A 16,580-nucleotide genomic window follows, 5' to 3' on the forward strand; every position below is an offset into this window, starting at 1 on the left:
CTGAGGTGCCTTATTATAAATTGGTTACCAATGTAGTAATTAGACCAGTAAAAATTAAGGTTTTGTCATACCTGTGGTATATGGTCTGATGTACCATGGCTGTCAGCCAACAAGCATTCAGGGCTTGGACCACCCAGTTTATAATCTGAGATGTACAGACTAATGTTCTATATATGTAAATGTGTCAAATTTAAAAAAAATACTTTTCTGAATGTGGTGTCCTGTTGTGTCCTTTGACTTCAAATGAGTGGTAGGAAATGAGAAGCCACTTCAGACTGCAGACAGCACTGTTTCATTTATCAGTGGTAATGTAGGAGAAGAGGTTAGGAAAGCAAAATATTTTTAAAGTATTGTCTCAACACTCCTTGCAAATATATTCTCCACCGCTTGCATTGCCCAATGTGGAAAAGTGACTGTATCACACTCCCACCACTTGGTGTCGATGTCGAGGAATCCTGTCATTATTGTGAATGAGTACACTTAGCCCGTTGTTTGAAATTTGTCTGTAGCCAACATGGCGGACGACCTGGACGTTGATATCGAAGGAGACGAATATGATGCTAAATTGGGGTAAGAGCGTTTTTAAAATGTTTTATTGATGGGCTAAAAGTAATTAATATAACGTTCAAACGATATTTGGGCGATTCAGAGAACCAAAGCCAGTTAAATAAAAAAAGAACCCGTTGGACACGCAAAAGACATGGCTAGCACGGTAACTAGCTGCTAACGTTGGCTGATGACAACAGGTCGCTTGATCAGTAGATTATTCTAGCTACTTAATTTAACATGTAATGGTCGCTCCCTTTGACTACCAAAACACGTCGTAGAGACAAATTTCAGAGATTGATGTGGCCCCAGTCATCTATCTGCCTCAGCCACGTGAAACCTGACACTCATGACACGCCCACTCCACTGTCTGCTGCAGCAGTTCTTTTTTGATAGAACAGGGATGCTTTTCCCCCAATTAAGCAGGAATTTCTGCTTTTCTGACATATATGAAGGTTAAAAATAACCTGTTACTGAAGCAGCATCTACTTTTCCTGGTGTCCACATAAAATATGACAGAATACAGTACATCTATGCTGTGTTCATGTGCTAGTCAGGAACTAGGAAAGTCTATTTCTCGACTTGACAACTGGGTGTAGTTATTACACACGTGTGTTTTGCAAGCAGCTCTTTGCAAGCACTGTGTTGTTTATGACTTCAAGCCTATGAGCCTAATGGCTGGTGTAACCGATGTGAAATGGCTAGCTAGTTAGCGGGGTGTGCGCTAATATCGTTTCAAACGTCACCCGCTCTGAGACTTGTAGTTATTCCCCTTGGTCTGCATGGGTAACGCTGCTTCGAGGGTGGCTGTTGTCGATGTGTTCCTGGTTCGAGCCCAGGTAGGGGCGAGGAGAGGGATGGAAGCTATACTGTTACACTGGCAATACTAAAGTGCCTATAAGAACATCCAATAGTCAAAGGTATATGAAATACAAATGGTATAGAGAGAAATAGTCCTATAAATCCTATAATAACTACAACCTAAAACGTCTTACCTGGGAATATTGAAGACTCGTGTTAAAAGGAACCACCAGTTTTCATATGTTGTCATGTTCTGAGCAAGGAACTTAAATGTTAGCTTTCTTACATGGCACATATTGCACTTTTACTTTCTTCTCCAACACTTTGTTTTTGCGTTATTTAAACCAAATTGAACACATTTCATTATTTATTTGAGGCTAAATTGATTTTGATGTATTATATTAAGTTAAAATAAGTGTTCATTCAGTATTGTTGTTATTGTCATTATTACATATAAATGAATCAAATCGTCCGATTAATCGGTATCTACTTTTTTTGGTCCTCCAATTATCGGTATCGGTGTTGAAAAATCATAATCGGTTGACCTCTAGTTGAGATATGTTACTTGAACTCTGTGAAGCATTTATTTGGGCTGCAATTTCTGGTAACCCGAATGAACTTATCCTCTGCAGCAGAGCTAACTTTGGGTCTTCTTTTCCTGTGGCGGTCCTCATGAAAGCCAGTTTCATCATAGCGCTTGACTGTTTTTGCGACTGCACTTGAAGACTCCTTCAAAGTTCTGGAAATGTTCCTGATTGACTGACCTTCAAGTCTTAAATGAATGATGGACTGTTGTTTCTCTTTGCTTATTTGAGCTGTTCTTGCCATAATATGGACTTGGTCTTTTACCAAATAGGGCTATCTTCTGTACACCAACCCTACCTTGTCACAACACACCTGATCGGCTCATTCGCATTAAGAAGGAACGAAATTCCACAAATTAACTTTTAACAAGGCACACTTGTTAATTGAAATGCATTCCAGGTGACTACCTCATGAAGCTGGTCGAGAGAATGCCAAGAGTGTGCAAATCTGTCATAAAGGCAAAGGGTGGCTACTTTGAAGAATCTAAAATGTTTTTTTAACACTTTTTGGTTAGTACATGATTCCATATGTGTTATTTCAGTTTTTCAGTATTTTAGTTGTGATGTCGTTACTATTATTCTACAATCTAGAAAATAGTTTTAAAAAATAAAGAAAAACCCTTAAATGAGTAAGTGTCCAAACTTTTGACTGGTATTGTGTGTATACAGTTGAAGTCGGAAGTTTACATACACCTTAGCCAAATACATTTAAACTCAGTTTCACAATTCCTGACATTTAATCCTAGTAAAAATTCCCTGTCTTAGGTCAGTTAGGATCAGCACTTTATTTTAATAATGTGAAATGTCAGAATAATAGTAGTGATTTATTTCAGCTTTTATTTATTTAATCACATTCGCAGTGGGTCAGAAGTTTACATACACTCAATTAGTATTTGGTAGCATTGCCTTTAAATTGTTTAACCTCTCTAGGAGGTGTGGGACGGTAGCGTCCCACCTGGCCAACATCCAGTGAAATTGCAAAGCGCCAAATTCAAAAACAAATACTCATTATAAAAATTCATATAACATACAAGTGTTATACATCGGTTTAAAGATTAACTTCTTGTTAATCCAACCACGGTGTCAGATTTCAAAAAGGCTTTACGACGAAAGCATACCATGCGATTGATTATCTGAGAACAGCTCCCAGCAGACAAATCATTACAAACAGTTACCAGCCAAGTAGAGGAGTTACACAAGTCAGAAATAGTGCTAAAATGAATCACTTACCTTTGATGATCTTCATATGGTTGTACTCACAAGACTCCCATTTACTCAAATGTTTGTTTTGTTTGATGAAGTCCCTCTTTATATCCAAAAACCTCAGTTTTGTTCAGTAATCCACAGGCTAAAAGGCAGTCACAACAGGCAGACCAAAAATATGAAAAGTATCAGTTTAGTTCGTAGAAACATGTCAAATGATGTTTATAATCAATCCTCAGGTTGTTTTTAGTCATAATAATCAATTATATTTCAACCGGACAAAAGCGCTCTCGGTCGTGCGCATGAAAAACCCCTGGGACACTGCAGTGTCCACTCATTCAGAGTGGTCTTACTCCCTAATTTTTCAGAATACAAGCCTGAAACAGTTTCTAAAGACTGTTGACATCTAGTGGAAGCCGTAGGAAGTGCAATTTGAGTCCTAAGTCAATGGAATCTGTAAATGCAGTCAATAGAAAACTACAAACATAAAAAAAAATCCCACTTCCTGGATGGGTTTTTCTCAGGTTTTCGCCTATCATTCAGTTCTGTTATACTCAGACAGTTTTAGAAACTTTGGAGTGTTTTCTATCCAAATATACTAATGATATGCATATCCTAGCTTCTGGGCCTGAGTAGCAGGCAGTTTACTTTGGGCAAGCTTTTCATCTGGAGGTGAAAATAGTGCCCCCTACCCTAGTGAGGTTAACTTGGGTCAAACGTTTCGGGTTGCCTTCCACAAGCTTCCCACAATAAGTTGGGTGAATTTTGGCCCATTCCTCCTTACAGAGCTGGTGTAACTGAGTCAGGTTTGTAGGCCTCCTTGCTCACACACGCTTTTTCAGGTCTGCCCACACATTTTCTATAGGATTGAGGTCAGGTCTTTGTGATTGTCACTCCAATACCTTGACTTTATTGTCCTTAAGCCATTTTGCCACAACTTTGGAAGTATGCTTAGGGTCATTGTCCATTTGGAAGACCCATTTGCGACCAAGCTTTAACTTCTTGAGATGTTTCTTCAATAGATCCACATAATTTTCCTGCCTCATGACGCCATCTATTTTGTCAAGTTCACCTGTCCCTCCTTCAGAAAATCACCCCCACTACATGATGCTGCCACCTCCGTGCTTCACGGTTGGGATGGTGATATTCGGCTTGCAAGCATCCCCCCCTTTTCCTCCAAACATAACAATGGTCATTATGGCCAAACATTTCTATTTTTGTTTCATCAGACCAGAGGACATTTCTCCAAAAAGTACAATCTTTGTCCCCATGTGCAGTTGCAAACTGTAGTCTGTCTTTTTTAATGGTGGTTTTGGAGCAGTTGCTTCTTCCAGATTATGTTGATATAGGACTCGTTTTTACTGTGGATATAGATATTTTTGTACCTGTTTCCTCCAGCATCTTGAGAAGGTCCTTTGCTGTTGTTCTGGAATCGATTTGCACTTTTCGCTCCAAAGTACGTTCATCTCTAGGAAACAGAACGCATCTCCTTCCTGAGCGGTATGACGGCTGCTTGGTCCCATTGTGTTTATACTTGTGTACTGTTGTTTGTACAGATGAACGTGGTACCTTCAGGCTTTTGGAAATTGCTCCCAATGACGAACCAAACTGTGGAGCTCTACAATTTTTTTCTGAGGTCTTTTGATTTTCCCATGATGTCAAGCAAAGAGGCACTGAGTTTGAAGGTAGGCCTTGAAATACATCCACAGGTACACCTCCAATTGACTCAAATGATGTCAATTCGCCTATCAGAAGCTTCTAAAGCCATGACATCGTTTTCTGGCATTTTTCAAGCTGTTTAAAGGCGATCTTAGTGTTTGTAAACTTCTGACCCACTGGAATTGTGATGCAGTAAAATAATCTGTAAACAATTGTTGGAAAAATGACTTGTCATGCACAAAGTAGATGTCCTAACCCAACTTACCAAAACTATAGTTTAACATGAATTTTGTGGAGTGGTTGAAAAATTTGTTTTAATGACTCCAACCTAAGTGTATGTAAACTTCTGACTTCAACTGTATATGTAAAGGTGTGTATGGGCTGTATATGAATAGAAAAGGTGTGTACATCATCACATTCCTGCTAGAGTGAGAGATAATAGCTATATCACTTCTATGTCAGTGGCTTTGGTGAGGGAGCAGCGCTACTCCAGAACCTGCACCCGCAGTCAGCATGGAAGGACAATACTGGAGTCTTGGTAAGAGGTGTTGCTGCCAAATCAATATGCCATGATGGAAGTACTGTGTGATGGTCTTTGTGTGTGTTGACTCTCTCTCTCCCCTGTAGCCATGGGGACTAGACAGCTCCATCAGTGCAGAGAACATGCTGCTGGAGGAACAGTATCCTTCTTATAGACCACACACACCCCTGGGATAGATTTGGATGTGTTTGTGTGTCTGCCTTTCTTCATATAATGTGTTTTAGTCCTTATTAAGCACCTTTCTAGGTATTATTTGACAGGTAAAGAGATGTCCAAGAGTGTGTGGGCCAACTCGGCTAACTGCAAGCCTAAACCCAAAGTGAAAAAGTGAGTCAGTTGTCCCATTTGTCCTTGTGTTGCTCTAAACCTCTTGTGAAAACGTTCACTTCCCACCCCTCTGATGTGTTGTGTTGTTGCCTCTGACATGATACTGTTACTGCTGTGTTTTCACCCAGGTCTCCTGCCAAGCCTTCAAGTTCAGGCTCCTCCACAGCCACTCGCTGGTCTCCGCAGGAGAAGGAGCTGTTTGAGACAGGACTGGTACGACCCTCTCTTCTCCTCTCTCCTCTCCTCACTGATTTCAGATGACACCCTACTTTTTATACCCCCAGGCTCAGTTTGGCCGTAGGTGGACTAAGATCTCCAAGCTGGTAGGCAGTCGGACCATTCTACAGGTGAAGAGCTACGCCAGACAGTACTTCAAACACAAGGTAACACTGTCCTCTAGTCGACATCTCTCCCAGCTCAGCCAACCAGGATATATTAGAGATATCCTACAGTCTCTGTCCTCTTTCACCATGTCACTCTCCCTGTCCTTTCTGCCTGCAGGCTAAATCAGAGTGCAATACTACTGCAGTGGCAACCCCTACAGCCCCCCTGGTTTTTGGCCAGGTCCCAGAAGCAGGGTCAACAGTGTTCACCTCTGGCCTGTCTGTCCCCACCCACCTGTCAGCTCTGACCAACACTGTCCGGATAGAGAGACTGGGAGATGAAGAGGAAGAGGAGGTGGACATAACTGATGAGGGAAGTAGTGGAGGAGGAAATGGAGGAGAAAGAAATATTGAGGGAAATGTTGAGGACCTCCAGGCTGGAGTTAGGACTGAGACACATGAGCCTGGAGGGCCAGAGGAGCTGGACAACCATGGAGAGATCCACCAGGTGCAACCCAACCAGACACACCCCAGGCTGGAAGAGACGGATCAGGAGCAGCCTAACTTTAGCCCTCCATCTCCCCTCACAGCTCCATGCCCAGCAGAGCAGGCCCCTGGCGGACAGTGTGAGGGGGGAACTGCTGAGCCCCTGAGGGACCCAGTGGAGTCTGGAGAGGAGACAGGGGGGTCTGGGTGGCAAGAGGCAGGGGAGGAGTTTGAAGAGGAGGAGCTTACAGCCCCTGAGCAGGAAGCGGAGCTGGACCTGGCGACTATCACTGAGGAGGAGAAACAAGCTATCCCAGAATTCTTTGAGGGAAGGCCATCCAAAACCCCAGAGAGATACCTGAAGATCAGGAACTACATGCTGGACCAATGGTACACACACACAATCACAACCAATCAGAGACCTCAAGGTTTCACTTTCAACATGCTTTTTGTGTTTGTTTGTCTCAGGTTGAAGAGTAAGCCCAAGTACTTGAACAAGACTTCAGTGCGTCCTGGTCTGAAGAACTGTGGAGATGTCAACTGTATCGGCAGAATACACACCTACCTGGAGCTGATAGGAGGCATCAACTTCAACTGTGGTAACTAGGACTCACTACTTGTGTGATTCTCTCATTCTTTTTCTCAGTCTATCTTTCTTGGTTATGCAAATCTTTCTGATTTGTCTGATCTACCTGTCTATTCTCTCCACTCTTCCCCTCCAGATCAGGCAGTGTATAACCGTCCCAGGGTGGTGGATCGTTCTAAACCCAGAGAGAGCCGAGACACTCTGGAATACCAGCTGGCCCAAAGACTACAGAGCATGGTGAGTCATTTTATATTTGGTTTATTAAAGATTGAATCTACATTTAGGGAAACAGCGGCAGTTTGCCTCAGCACATTCGTTATTGTTTTGTTGATGAAATGGAGGAGAGGAGCGTCCGGCAGCGTGGGAAAAATATTTTCAGTACATATTGTGCTGTTCTATCCATAGACATTAAAACCAGTAGATAGTAATAGCGCTGACGTCATCCACGTATCCATAAGGAAAACTTCCAATGGCGCATGCAGCCGGAAGTATTTGACTTTGAAGCGTGCCGTATTGCTGAAGGGGGCTGAATGGCACCAACAAGTCGCTAAGGATCATGGTGAAAGTGGCCGTAACTAGCAAAGGATTATGGTCGATTTAGGCGTTTTCATCCTGCCTGAGAGTCGACTCTATGCTGCCGGCCCGTGATCGATCTGTGTCAGCACGTGCTCCTGTGTGAGCTCCACACCCAGCAATGCAGTAATCAGTATAGCACAAAAAGTAACACAAGGTAGAATAAACACACGAAAAATGTAAATCCGAAGAACTCGAGAAAGTAAGAAGCTATATACAGTTCCAATAATATATTTACAGTGTGCAGGGATACTGGAGTGATAGAGGTGGATACACCATATATACAGAATTATGTAGACACCCCTTCAAATGAGTGTATTCGGCTATTTCAGCCAGACCTATTGCTGATTTAATACACCTATCTCCATAGAATACATTGGCAGTAGAATGACCTTACTGAAGAGCTCAGTGACTTTCAACGTGGCACCGTCATAGGATGCCACCTTTCCAAGTCTGTTCGTCAGATTTCTGCCCTCCTAGAGCTGCGCCTGTCAACTGTATGCTGTTATTGTGAAGTGGAAACGTATAGGATCATCAACTGCTCAGCCGTGACGTGGTAGGCCACACAAGCTCACATTACAGGACCGGCGAGTGCTGAAGCGTGCAGCGCATAATAATCGGTTGCATCACTCCCTACAGAGTTCCAAACTGCCTCTGGAAGCAACATTAGGACAAGAACTGTTCGTCTAGAGTGGGTTTCCATGGCCGAGCAGCTGCACACAAGCCTAAGATCACCATGCACAATGCCAAGCGTCGGCTGGAGTTGTGTAAAGTTCGCCTTCATTGGATTATGGAGCAGTGGCAAAACGCGTTCTCTGGAGTGAGGAATCACGCTTCACCATCTGGCAGTCTGACGGACGAATCTGTGTTTGGCTGTTGCCCGTAGAACGCTACCTGTCCCAATGCATAGTGCCAACTTTAAAGTTTGTTTTTCATGGTTCGGGCTAGGCCCCTTAGTTCCAGTGCAAGTAAATATTAACGCTACAGCATAGAATGACTGTCTAGAAAATTCTATGCTTCCAACATTGTGGTAAAGGTCAGGGGAAGGCCCTTTCCTGTTTCAGCATGACAACGCCCCCGTGCACAAAGCGAGGTCCATACAGAAATGGTTTGTCGAGATCGGTATGGAAGAACTTGACTGGCCTGCACAGAGCCCTGACCTCAACCCCATTGAACACCTTTGGGATGAATTGGAACACCGATTTTGAGTCAGACCTAATCGCCCAACATCAGTGCCTGACCTCACTAATTCTCTTGTGGGTGAATGGAAGCAAGCAATGTTCCACCATCTAGTGGAAAGCCTCCCCCAGAAGAGTGAGGCTGTTATAGCAGCAAAGAGGGGACCAACTCCATATTAATGCCCATGATTTTGGAATGAGATGTTCGACGAGCAGGTGTCCACATACTTTTGGTCATGTAGTGTATGGAAAGGGGTATGGTAACTAGGTATCAGGATATTTGATAAACAGAGCAGCAGCATGAATTAATATTTTATTTGAGTGTTTGTGTGCATTTGTATAGTCAGTATAAATGTGTGTGCATGTTATGTGTGTTGGAATGTGTAGAGCCCTGTGAGTGTGCATAGAGACAGTATAAAATACAATGGTCAACACAGATAGTCCATGTAGCCATTCTGTTAGCTATTTAGCAGTCTCATGGGATAGAAGCTGTTCAGGAGCCTGCTGGTGTCAGACTTGATGCACCAGTACGGCTTGCCTTGAGGAACCAGAGAGAACAGCCTATGGCTTGATGGGGGGAGTTTTTGACAATTTTTAGGGCCTTCCTTTCACACTGCCTGATATAGAGGTCCTGGATGGCTGGGAGTGCACCCCAATGATGTACTGGGCTGTCCGCACCACCTTCTGTAGCTCCATGTGATCGAGGGCGGTGCTGTTGCCATACCAAGCAGTGATGCAGCCGGTTAAGATGTTCTCAATGGTGCAGCTGTACAACATTTTGAGGGCCTATGCCACACCTTTTCAACGCCCTGAGGGAAGAGGTGCTGTCACTCCCTCTTCACTACTCTGCGCGTGCATCATTTTAAGTCCTTAGTGATTTGGACACCCAGGATCTTGACGTTCTCGACCCGCTCCACTGTAGCCCCGTTGATGTGGATGAAGGCGTGCTTCCCCCCCATTTCCTGTAGTCCACGATCATCTCCTTGGTCTTACTGACATTGAGGGAGAGGTTGTTGTCCTGGCACCAAACTTCCAGGTCACTGACCTTCTCCCTGTAGACTGTCGCATCGTCGCCGGGGCTCAGGCCTACAACCGTTGTGATGTCAGCAAACTTGATGATGGTGTTTGAGTCGTGCGTGGCCACGCAGTCTAGGAGTGCAGGGGGGGACTGAGCACACACCCCTGTGGGGTCCCCGTGTTGGAGGTGATGTTGCCTACCCAAACCACCTGGTGTCGGCCTGTCAGGAAATCCAGGATCCAGTTGCAGAGGGAGGTCTTCAGTCCCAGGATCCAAAGCTTGGTGACGAGCTTGGAGGGGACAGTGGTGTTGAACCTTGCTCTCTCGTCAATGAACAGCATTCTCACATAGGTATTCCTCTTATCTAGGTGGGTTAGGGACGTATGGAGTGCAATTGTGATTGCGCCATCTATGGATCTGTTGAGCGCTATGCAAATTGGAGTGGGTCTAGGGTGTCTGGGATGATGGAGTTGATGTGTGCCATAACCAGCCTTTCAAAGTACTTCATTATTACAGATCTAAGTGCTACAGGGTGGTAGTAATTGTGGTGTGAAGCCTTGAGTGTTGACCTGATTTAAAGACCTAACTCATGTCGGCCTCGGAGAGCGAGATCGCCCAGTCCTCTGGGTCGATGGGGGCCCTTACGCACGGTTCTGTGTTATTGTCGAAGCGTGCATAAAATGAGGCATCTGTGACCTGCTATAGCTCTATAACATGTTGATTGGTTGTGTGTCGTAGCGAACCAGGAAGCGTCGTGTGAGGGACGTGTGGGGGAACTGGCGTGACGCTAAAGACCTGGAGGGACAGACATACGAGCACCTGAGTGCAGAGGAGCTAGCCCTGAGGAGAGAGATGAGGAGACCACATAAACCCTGTAAGGTCTCCAGGCACAGAGGGTGAGTGGGTGGTGTATACTACCAATAATGTCTGTGTGTGTTGTCAACACTGGATCCTTAGAAATGTGTACTGTACATTACATGCAGTAAAAGTCACTTTCTCCATTATCAGGTTGCTGGATCCGTTCCAGCTGATTCCGTGTCGTGTGTTTGGAAAGGAAAGGCAGGAGCCCTTTCAGGTGATAGTGTGTGCCGAGGCTCTCCTCATCATGGACATGGTAGGTACACACATCTACACGTATTTAATAAAGTAACAATGTTCACACATGAACACACAGACAGAGCTATCAATGTGGGTTTTTTACCAAGGTCTTCGGGCTCAGTGTCTTTGTGTTTTGTATTTTTACCCAGCATGCCCATGTGTCGATGGGTGAAGTCATTGGGCTACTGGGAGGATCCTACAGCGAGGAAGACAACGTCCTGAAGGTGAGACGACCACCTCATGATGATGATGATGTTGATAAAGAAAATGCTAATAACACTAGTCTATCCTGTGTGTATCTACAGTGCATTCGGACAGTATTCGGACCCCTTGACTTTTTCCACATTTTGTTATGTTACAGCCTTATTCTAAAATGGATTAAAAAATAATAATAATAATCCTCAATCTACACAAAATACTGCATAATGACAAAGTGAAAACAGGTTTTTAGAAATGTTTGCAAATGTGTATATACAGTTGAAGTCTAAAGTTTCATATGGTTTTTCACAATTCCTGACATTTAATCCTAGAAAAAAACTCCCTGTATTAGGTCAGGTAGGATCACCACTTTATTTTTAGAATGTGAAATGTCAGAATAATAGTAGAGAGAATGATTTATTTCATATTTTTATTTCTTTCATCACATTCCCAGTGGGTCAGAAGTTTACATACACTCAATTAGTATTTGGTAGCATTGCCTTTAAATTGTTTAACTTGGGTCAAATGTTTTCAGGTAGCCTTCCACAAGCTTCCCACAACAAGTTGGGTGAATTTTGGCCCATTCCTCCTGACAGAGCTGGTGTAACTGAGTCAGGTTTGTAGGCCTCATTGTTCGCACGCGCTTTTCAGTTCTGCCCACAAATTTTCTATAGGTTTGAGGTCAGGGCTTTGTGATGGCCACTCCAATACCTTGACTTTGTTGTCCTTAAGCCATTTTGCCACAACTTTGGAAGTATGCTTGGGGTCATTGTCCATTTGGAAGACCCATTTGCGACCAAGCTTTAACTTCCTGACTGATGTCTTGAGATGTTGCTTCAATATATCCACATAATTGTCCCCCCTCATGATGCCATCTATTTTGTGAAGTGCACCAGTCCCTCCTGCAGCAAAGCACCCCCACAACATGATGCTGCCACCCCCGTGCTTCACAGTTGGGATGGTGTTCTTCGGCTTGCAAGCATCCCCCTTTTCCTCCAAACATAACGATGGTCATTATGGCCAAACAGTTTTATTTTTGTTTCATCAGACCAGAGGACGTTTCTCCAAAAACTACAGTCTTTGTCCCCACGTGGAGTGGTTGAAAAATTAGTTTTAATGGCTCCAACCTAAGTGTATGTAAACTTCTGACTTCAACTGTGTGTGTATATATATATATATATATATATATATATATATATATATCTTATTTACATAAGTATTCAGACCCTTTGCTATGAGATTTGAATTTGAGCACAGGTGCATCCTGTTTCCATTGATCATCCTTGAGATGTTTCTACAATTTGATTGGAGTCCACCTGTGGTAAATTCAATTGATTGGACATGATTTGGAAAGGCACACACCTGAAGGTTCAACAGTTGACAGTGCATGTTAGAGGAAAAACCAAGCCATGAGGTTGAAGGAATTGTCCATAGAGCTCCGAGACAGGATTGTGTCAAGGCACAGTTCTGGGGAAGGGTACCAAAGAATGTCTGCAGCATTGAAGGTCCACCAGAACACATTGGCCTTCATCATTCTTAAATGGAAGAAGTTTGGAACCACCAAGACTCTTCCTAGAGCTGGCCGCCCGGTCAAACTGAGCAATCGGGGGAGAAGGGCCTTGGTCAGGGAGGTGACTAACTACTCTGTCACTCTGACAGAGATCCGGAGTTCCTCTGTGGAGATGGGAGAACCTTCCAGAAGGACAATCATCTCTGCAGCACTCCACCAATCAGGCCTTTATGGTAGTGGCCAGATGGAAGCCACTCCTCAGTAAAAGGCACATGACAGCCAACTTGGAGTTTGCCAAAATGCACTTAAAGGACTCTGACCATGAGAAACAAGATTCTCTTGTCTGATGAAACCAAGATTGAACTCTTTGGCCTGAATGCCAAGCGTCACGTCTGGAGGAAACCTGGCACCGCTTATCACCTGGCCAATACCATCCCTACGGTAAAGCATGGTGGTGGCAGCATCATGCTGTGGGTATATTTTTCAGCGGCAGGGACTGGGAGACTACTCTGGATCAAGGGAAAGATGAACGGAGCGAAGTACAGAGAGATCCTTTTTGAAATCCTGCCCCAGAGTGCTCAGGACCTCAGACTGGGGTGAAGGTTCACCTTCCAACAGGAAAACGACCCTAAGCAAACAGCCAAGACAACGCAGGAGTGGCTTTGGGACAAGTCTCGAATGTCCTTGAGTGGCCCAGCCAGAGCCCAGACTTGAACCCTAGCTGTGCAGCAATGCTCCCAATCCAACCTTACAGAGCTTGAGAGGATCTGCAGAGAAGAATGGGAGGGACTGCCTAAATACAGGTGTGCCAAGCTTGTAGCGTCATACCCAAGAAGACCCGAGGCTGTAATTGCTGCCAAAGGTGCTTCAACAAAGTACTGAGTAAAGGGTCTGAATATTTATGTTTAAAAGTTATTTAATTTTTCTTATTTGCAAACATTTCTTAAAACCTGTTTTTGCTTTGTCATTATGGTGTATTGTGTGTAAATTGGTAAGGACAAAAACAATTTAATACATTTTAGAATAAGGCTGTAACGTAACAAAATGTGGAAAAAGTCAAGGCGTCTGAATAATTTCCAAATGCACTGTGTGTGTCTATGTGCTAGATTGTTGCAGCGGAGCCGTGTAACAGTGTGAGTACAGGTCTGCAGTGTGAGATGGACCCTTTGTCTCAGACTCAGGCCTGTGAGCTGTTGTCTAGCCTGGGCTTGGCTGTAGTGGGATGGTACCACTCTCACCCCACCTTCCACCCAAACCCCTCTATACGGGATATACACACACAGGACCAGTTCCAGGTGCGTGTGTGTGTGTGTGTGTGTGTGTGTGTGTGTGTGTGCGTGCGTGCGTGCGTGCGTGCGTGTGTGAAACTGTGTTCTGACTCTCTCTTTCTCTCAGAGTTATTTCTCTCGAGGCGGAGCCCCGTTTATTGGGATGATTGTGAGTCCGTTTGACCCTGCTAACCCCTCCCCCCGCTCCCAAACCACCTGCCTGATGGTCAGAGAGGACCAAGGACCAGGACCACAGAGTATGACACACACCTCTTAACATGACCCCTTTCACAACTTCTAATCAACTTGGTAGAAAAATATAACTAAAATAAAAACATAGTCTGAGTGTGCATATTCATCCTCTACCTCTCTCCTTCCTTCTCAGAGCTGCCCTACAGGTTTGACTACCAGTGTTCACAGCAGCAGCCTGACTGGAGCCAGCTGATGAGGAGGGCAGAGTGGATTATCCACAAGTATAAACACGCCCACGGCAGTGTCCAGATGGACAGGCCGTTCCGCAGGGACTCTCATCTCACCTGTCTGGAGAAGGTAGGTCACCTTGTTTCTATTCACTCTCTTACCCTGTTTCATATTGCTGTGTCACCCCTCTCTGCTGTCTGAGTTTTTTTCTTTTTTTTCTTTATCATCCCTGCCTCACTTCCATCTCTCAACATCTTGCTCTCTTTCTCCTCCCTGTCACACCCTCTGTCTCTATCTAGATGATGTCATCTTTGGGGAGGTATCTGGAGCCCCTGCTAGAGGAGGAGGGAGACCACTTCCTCTCCCAGATCCACACTCTGTTCCTGTCACACTTTGTTGCTGAGAAACCAAGAGGCGAGGATGAGGGTGAAACCGCTGACTCCTCAGATCCAATCAACACCTGTGCCTTCCCCTTCACTCAGCCAATCAACATCAGAGGAATAGATGACACAGGAACAAAGGAAAACTGGGAGAACGAATCGGTCTCGCCCATTGATAGTATAGAAACGCCTAATATAGAAACCACTAACTCACACACAGCTAACCAAGAGAACTTACATCCAATGCAGTTTGGTTCTGTGTTGTTAACTGGTCATGATTATCTATTCTGAATCTAATAGATTTCTCTATATATCCCGTTTGTAATGCAGTTGAAACAATAACAAAGTGTTTTCCCTGCCCCTGTTTTGATAAAAAGCTGGGGGATGGGGCTGGAGATATGTAACCCCTCACAGACAGAGCTATAGATGCAAGGACTGACCATCCATGATATAAAAATGATTGTTTCAACCATGTTTTGGAGCTATATAGTGTTTGTTTAAAAACATTGTAGTAAAACAAGTGTATATTTTGGGTTCTGATGGGAACAGTTCAAGAATCAATGGGTACATATAAATCATTTATCGTTCTAAAAATGAATGAACCTCCAGATTGCCCTTTTAACCCCTTGTGTGGTGTTTTTGTTATTCACCCAATGTTCACCGGTCTGATGGACCCACAACATTACTGGGTTTTTAAAACAATTCCGCCATAACAATTTATGTAAAAATACTTTTGATGTTGACTTAAATCAATTACAAGCAATATAGACAGCATACATGGTTCATATTTGCCATTTACCTCTGCCTGATCACATTTATCAATAAATCAAACTTTTTCCCCCTTTTTTTTTAACAAAATAAATTATCAAGACATGGGTGAAATAAATCATGTTTATCTTGAACAAATATAAATGAAACAGGGTGGTTTTCATCACTATTGATGTTTATGGCTTTGAACTGAACAAATTGGAAGGACAAATTTTACGGAAACGTTAAATGATCCCAATTGAACACAAATGAAGGCTGGTCTACACACCACATGAGGGACAGTTTTACAGGTGTAATGTGTCTTCCTGTCCTCCTTGTTGCTATCGTCTGCAGTCTAGAAATTGACTAACCTCTCACTCACTCACATATATAGTTACAGCAGGCCAAGGTAGGAGAGTCAGACACACACACATGCAACATCACTCACACTTCTGGTATTGGAGTTGTTGGTTCTGTGGGTCGGGTTCTGTGGGGTACCAGCATCCACCTCACGATGGCTGCAGAAGCTGGGGTTCTTGGAATATGTTGCCACCACTAGATTTGAGGTCTTACCAATACCTTGCCCAGCTCCTTGAGAAAGAGCTGTCTCTGGAGTATCTGTTCCAGTCTGGGTTCAACGCCATCCAGATGACAAACGCGTTGTACGCCGATATGTCCATGATGTTGAAGAATATCACAAGTGACCAGTGTAAGGTTATTCTTCTGCAGCTGTAGCCAATCACCAACTTTTCTAAATTGTCCTCCCCTCCTTTTGTGGCATTGTAATCCAATATGATTTCTATTTTTGATGTTCCTGGCCACAGATTCTCCCATCCCTATGCAGCATACTCATGAGTACCACATTTTTGCCTTTCTTTGGCACGTAGGACACTAGGGACGTGTCAGCTGTCAACACAAATTTAGAGGAATTGATTGGCCTGTTCCGTGTATTCAACTGCTGAGGTGGCTTTTTTCCCCATACTTCCTACCATTGTCGGCTTCCTCTTGAGGAGCTCCTATCCCAGCTTGTGCTACGTAAAAAAGTAATTGCATGTGATGTTGTGGCCACGGAGTCTCTGTCACGCCCAGGACAACCTCCATCCCTTGGTTCTTCTCAGGGACTCCTCCATCTGG

General features: G+C 44.0%; 1 protein-coding gene across 2 annotated transcripts; it reads left to right on the plus strand.

The window, feature by feature from the left end:
* Positions 1-454: 454 nt before the first annotated feature.
* LOC112251088 (histone H2A deubiquitinase MYSM1) lies at positions 455-15,173 on the plus strand. Of its 2 annotated transcripts, none has more exons than XM_024421774.2 (16): positions 455-570; positions 5,256-5,331; positions 5,421-5,473; positions 5,581-5,661; positions 5,790-5,874; positions 5,946-6,044; positions 6,163-6,860; positions 6,939-7,069; positions 7,193-7,293; positions 10,564-10,721; positions 10,834-10,939; positions 11,073-11,147; positions 13,738-13,926; positions 14,027-14,156; positions 14,285-14,448; positions 14,619-15,173. In XM_024421774.2, the coding sequence occupies exons 1-16, from the start codon at positions 515-517 to the stop codon at positions 14,988-14,990; spliced, it is 2,574 nt and encodes an 857-aa protein (XP_024277542.1). In that variant the 5' UTR covers positions 455-514; the 3' UTR covers positions 14,991-15,173. The 2 variants fall into 2 exon arrangements, with proteins under 2 accessions (XP_024277542.1, XP_024277543.1); XM_024421775.2 differs by lacking the exon at positions 455-570 and adding an exon at positions 4,797-4,819.
* The last annotated feature ends 1,407 nt before the right edge of the window (positions 15,174-16,580 follow it).

This window comes from Oncorhynchus tshawytscha, linkage group LG05, assembly GCF_018296145.1.
Source record: "Oncorhynchus tshawytscha isolate Ot180627B linkage group LG05, Otsh_v2.0, whole genome shotgun sequence".
NCBI lineage: Eukaryota > Metazoa > Chordata > Actinopteri > Salmoniformes > Salmonidae > Oncorhynchus > Oncorhynchus tshawytscha.

Excerpts from the sequence above, each read along its gene's own strand:
- LOC112251088 (XM_024421774.2), top strand. The coding sequence starts at position 515 with ATGGCGGACGACCTGGACGTTGATATCGAAGGAGACGAATATGATGCT. Across the intron at positions 6,861-6,938 it reads AACTACATGCTGGACCAATG|GTTGAAGAGTAAGCCCAAGT; the intron begins GTACACACACAC and ends TGTTTGTCTCAG. Across the intron at positions 14,449-14,618 it reads ATCTCACCTGTCTGGAGAAG|ATGATGTCATCTTTGGGGAG; the intron begins GTAGGTCACCTT and ends GTCTCTATCTAG.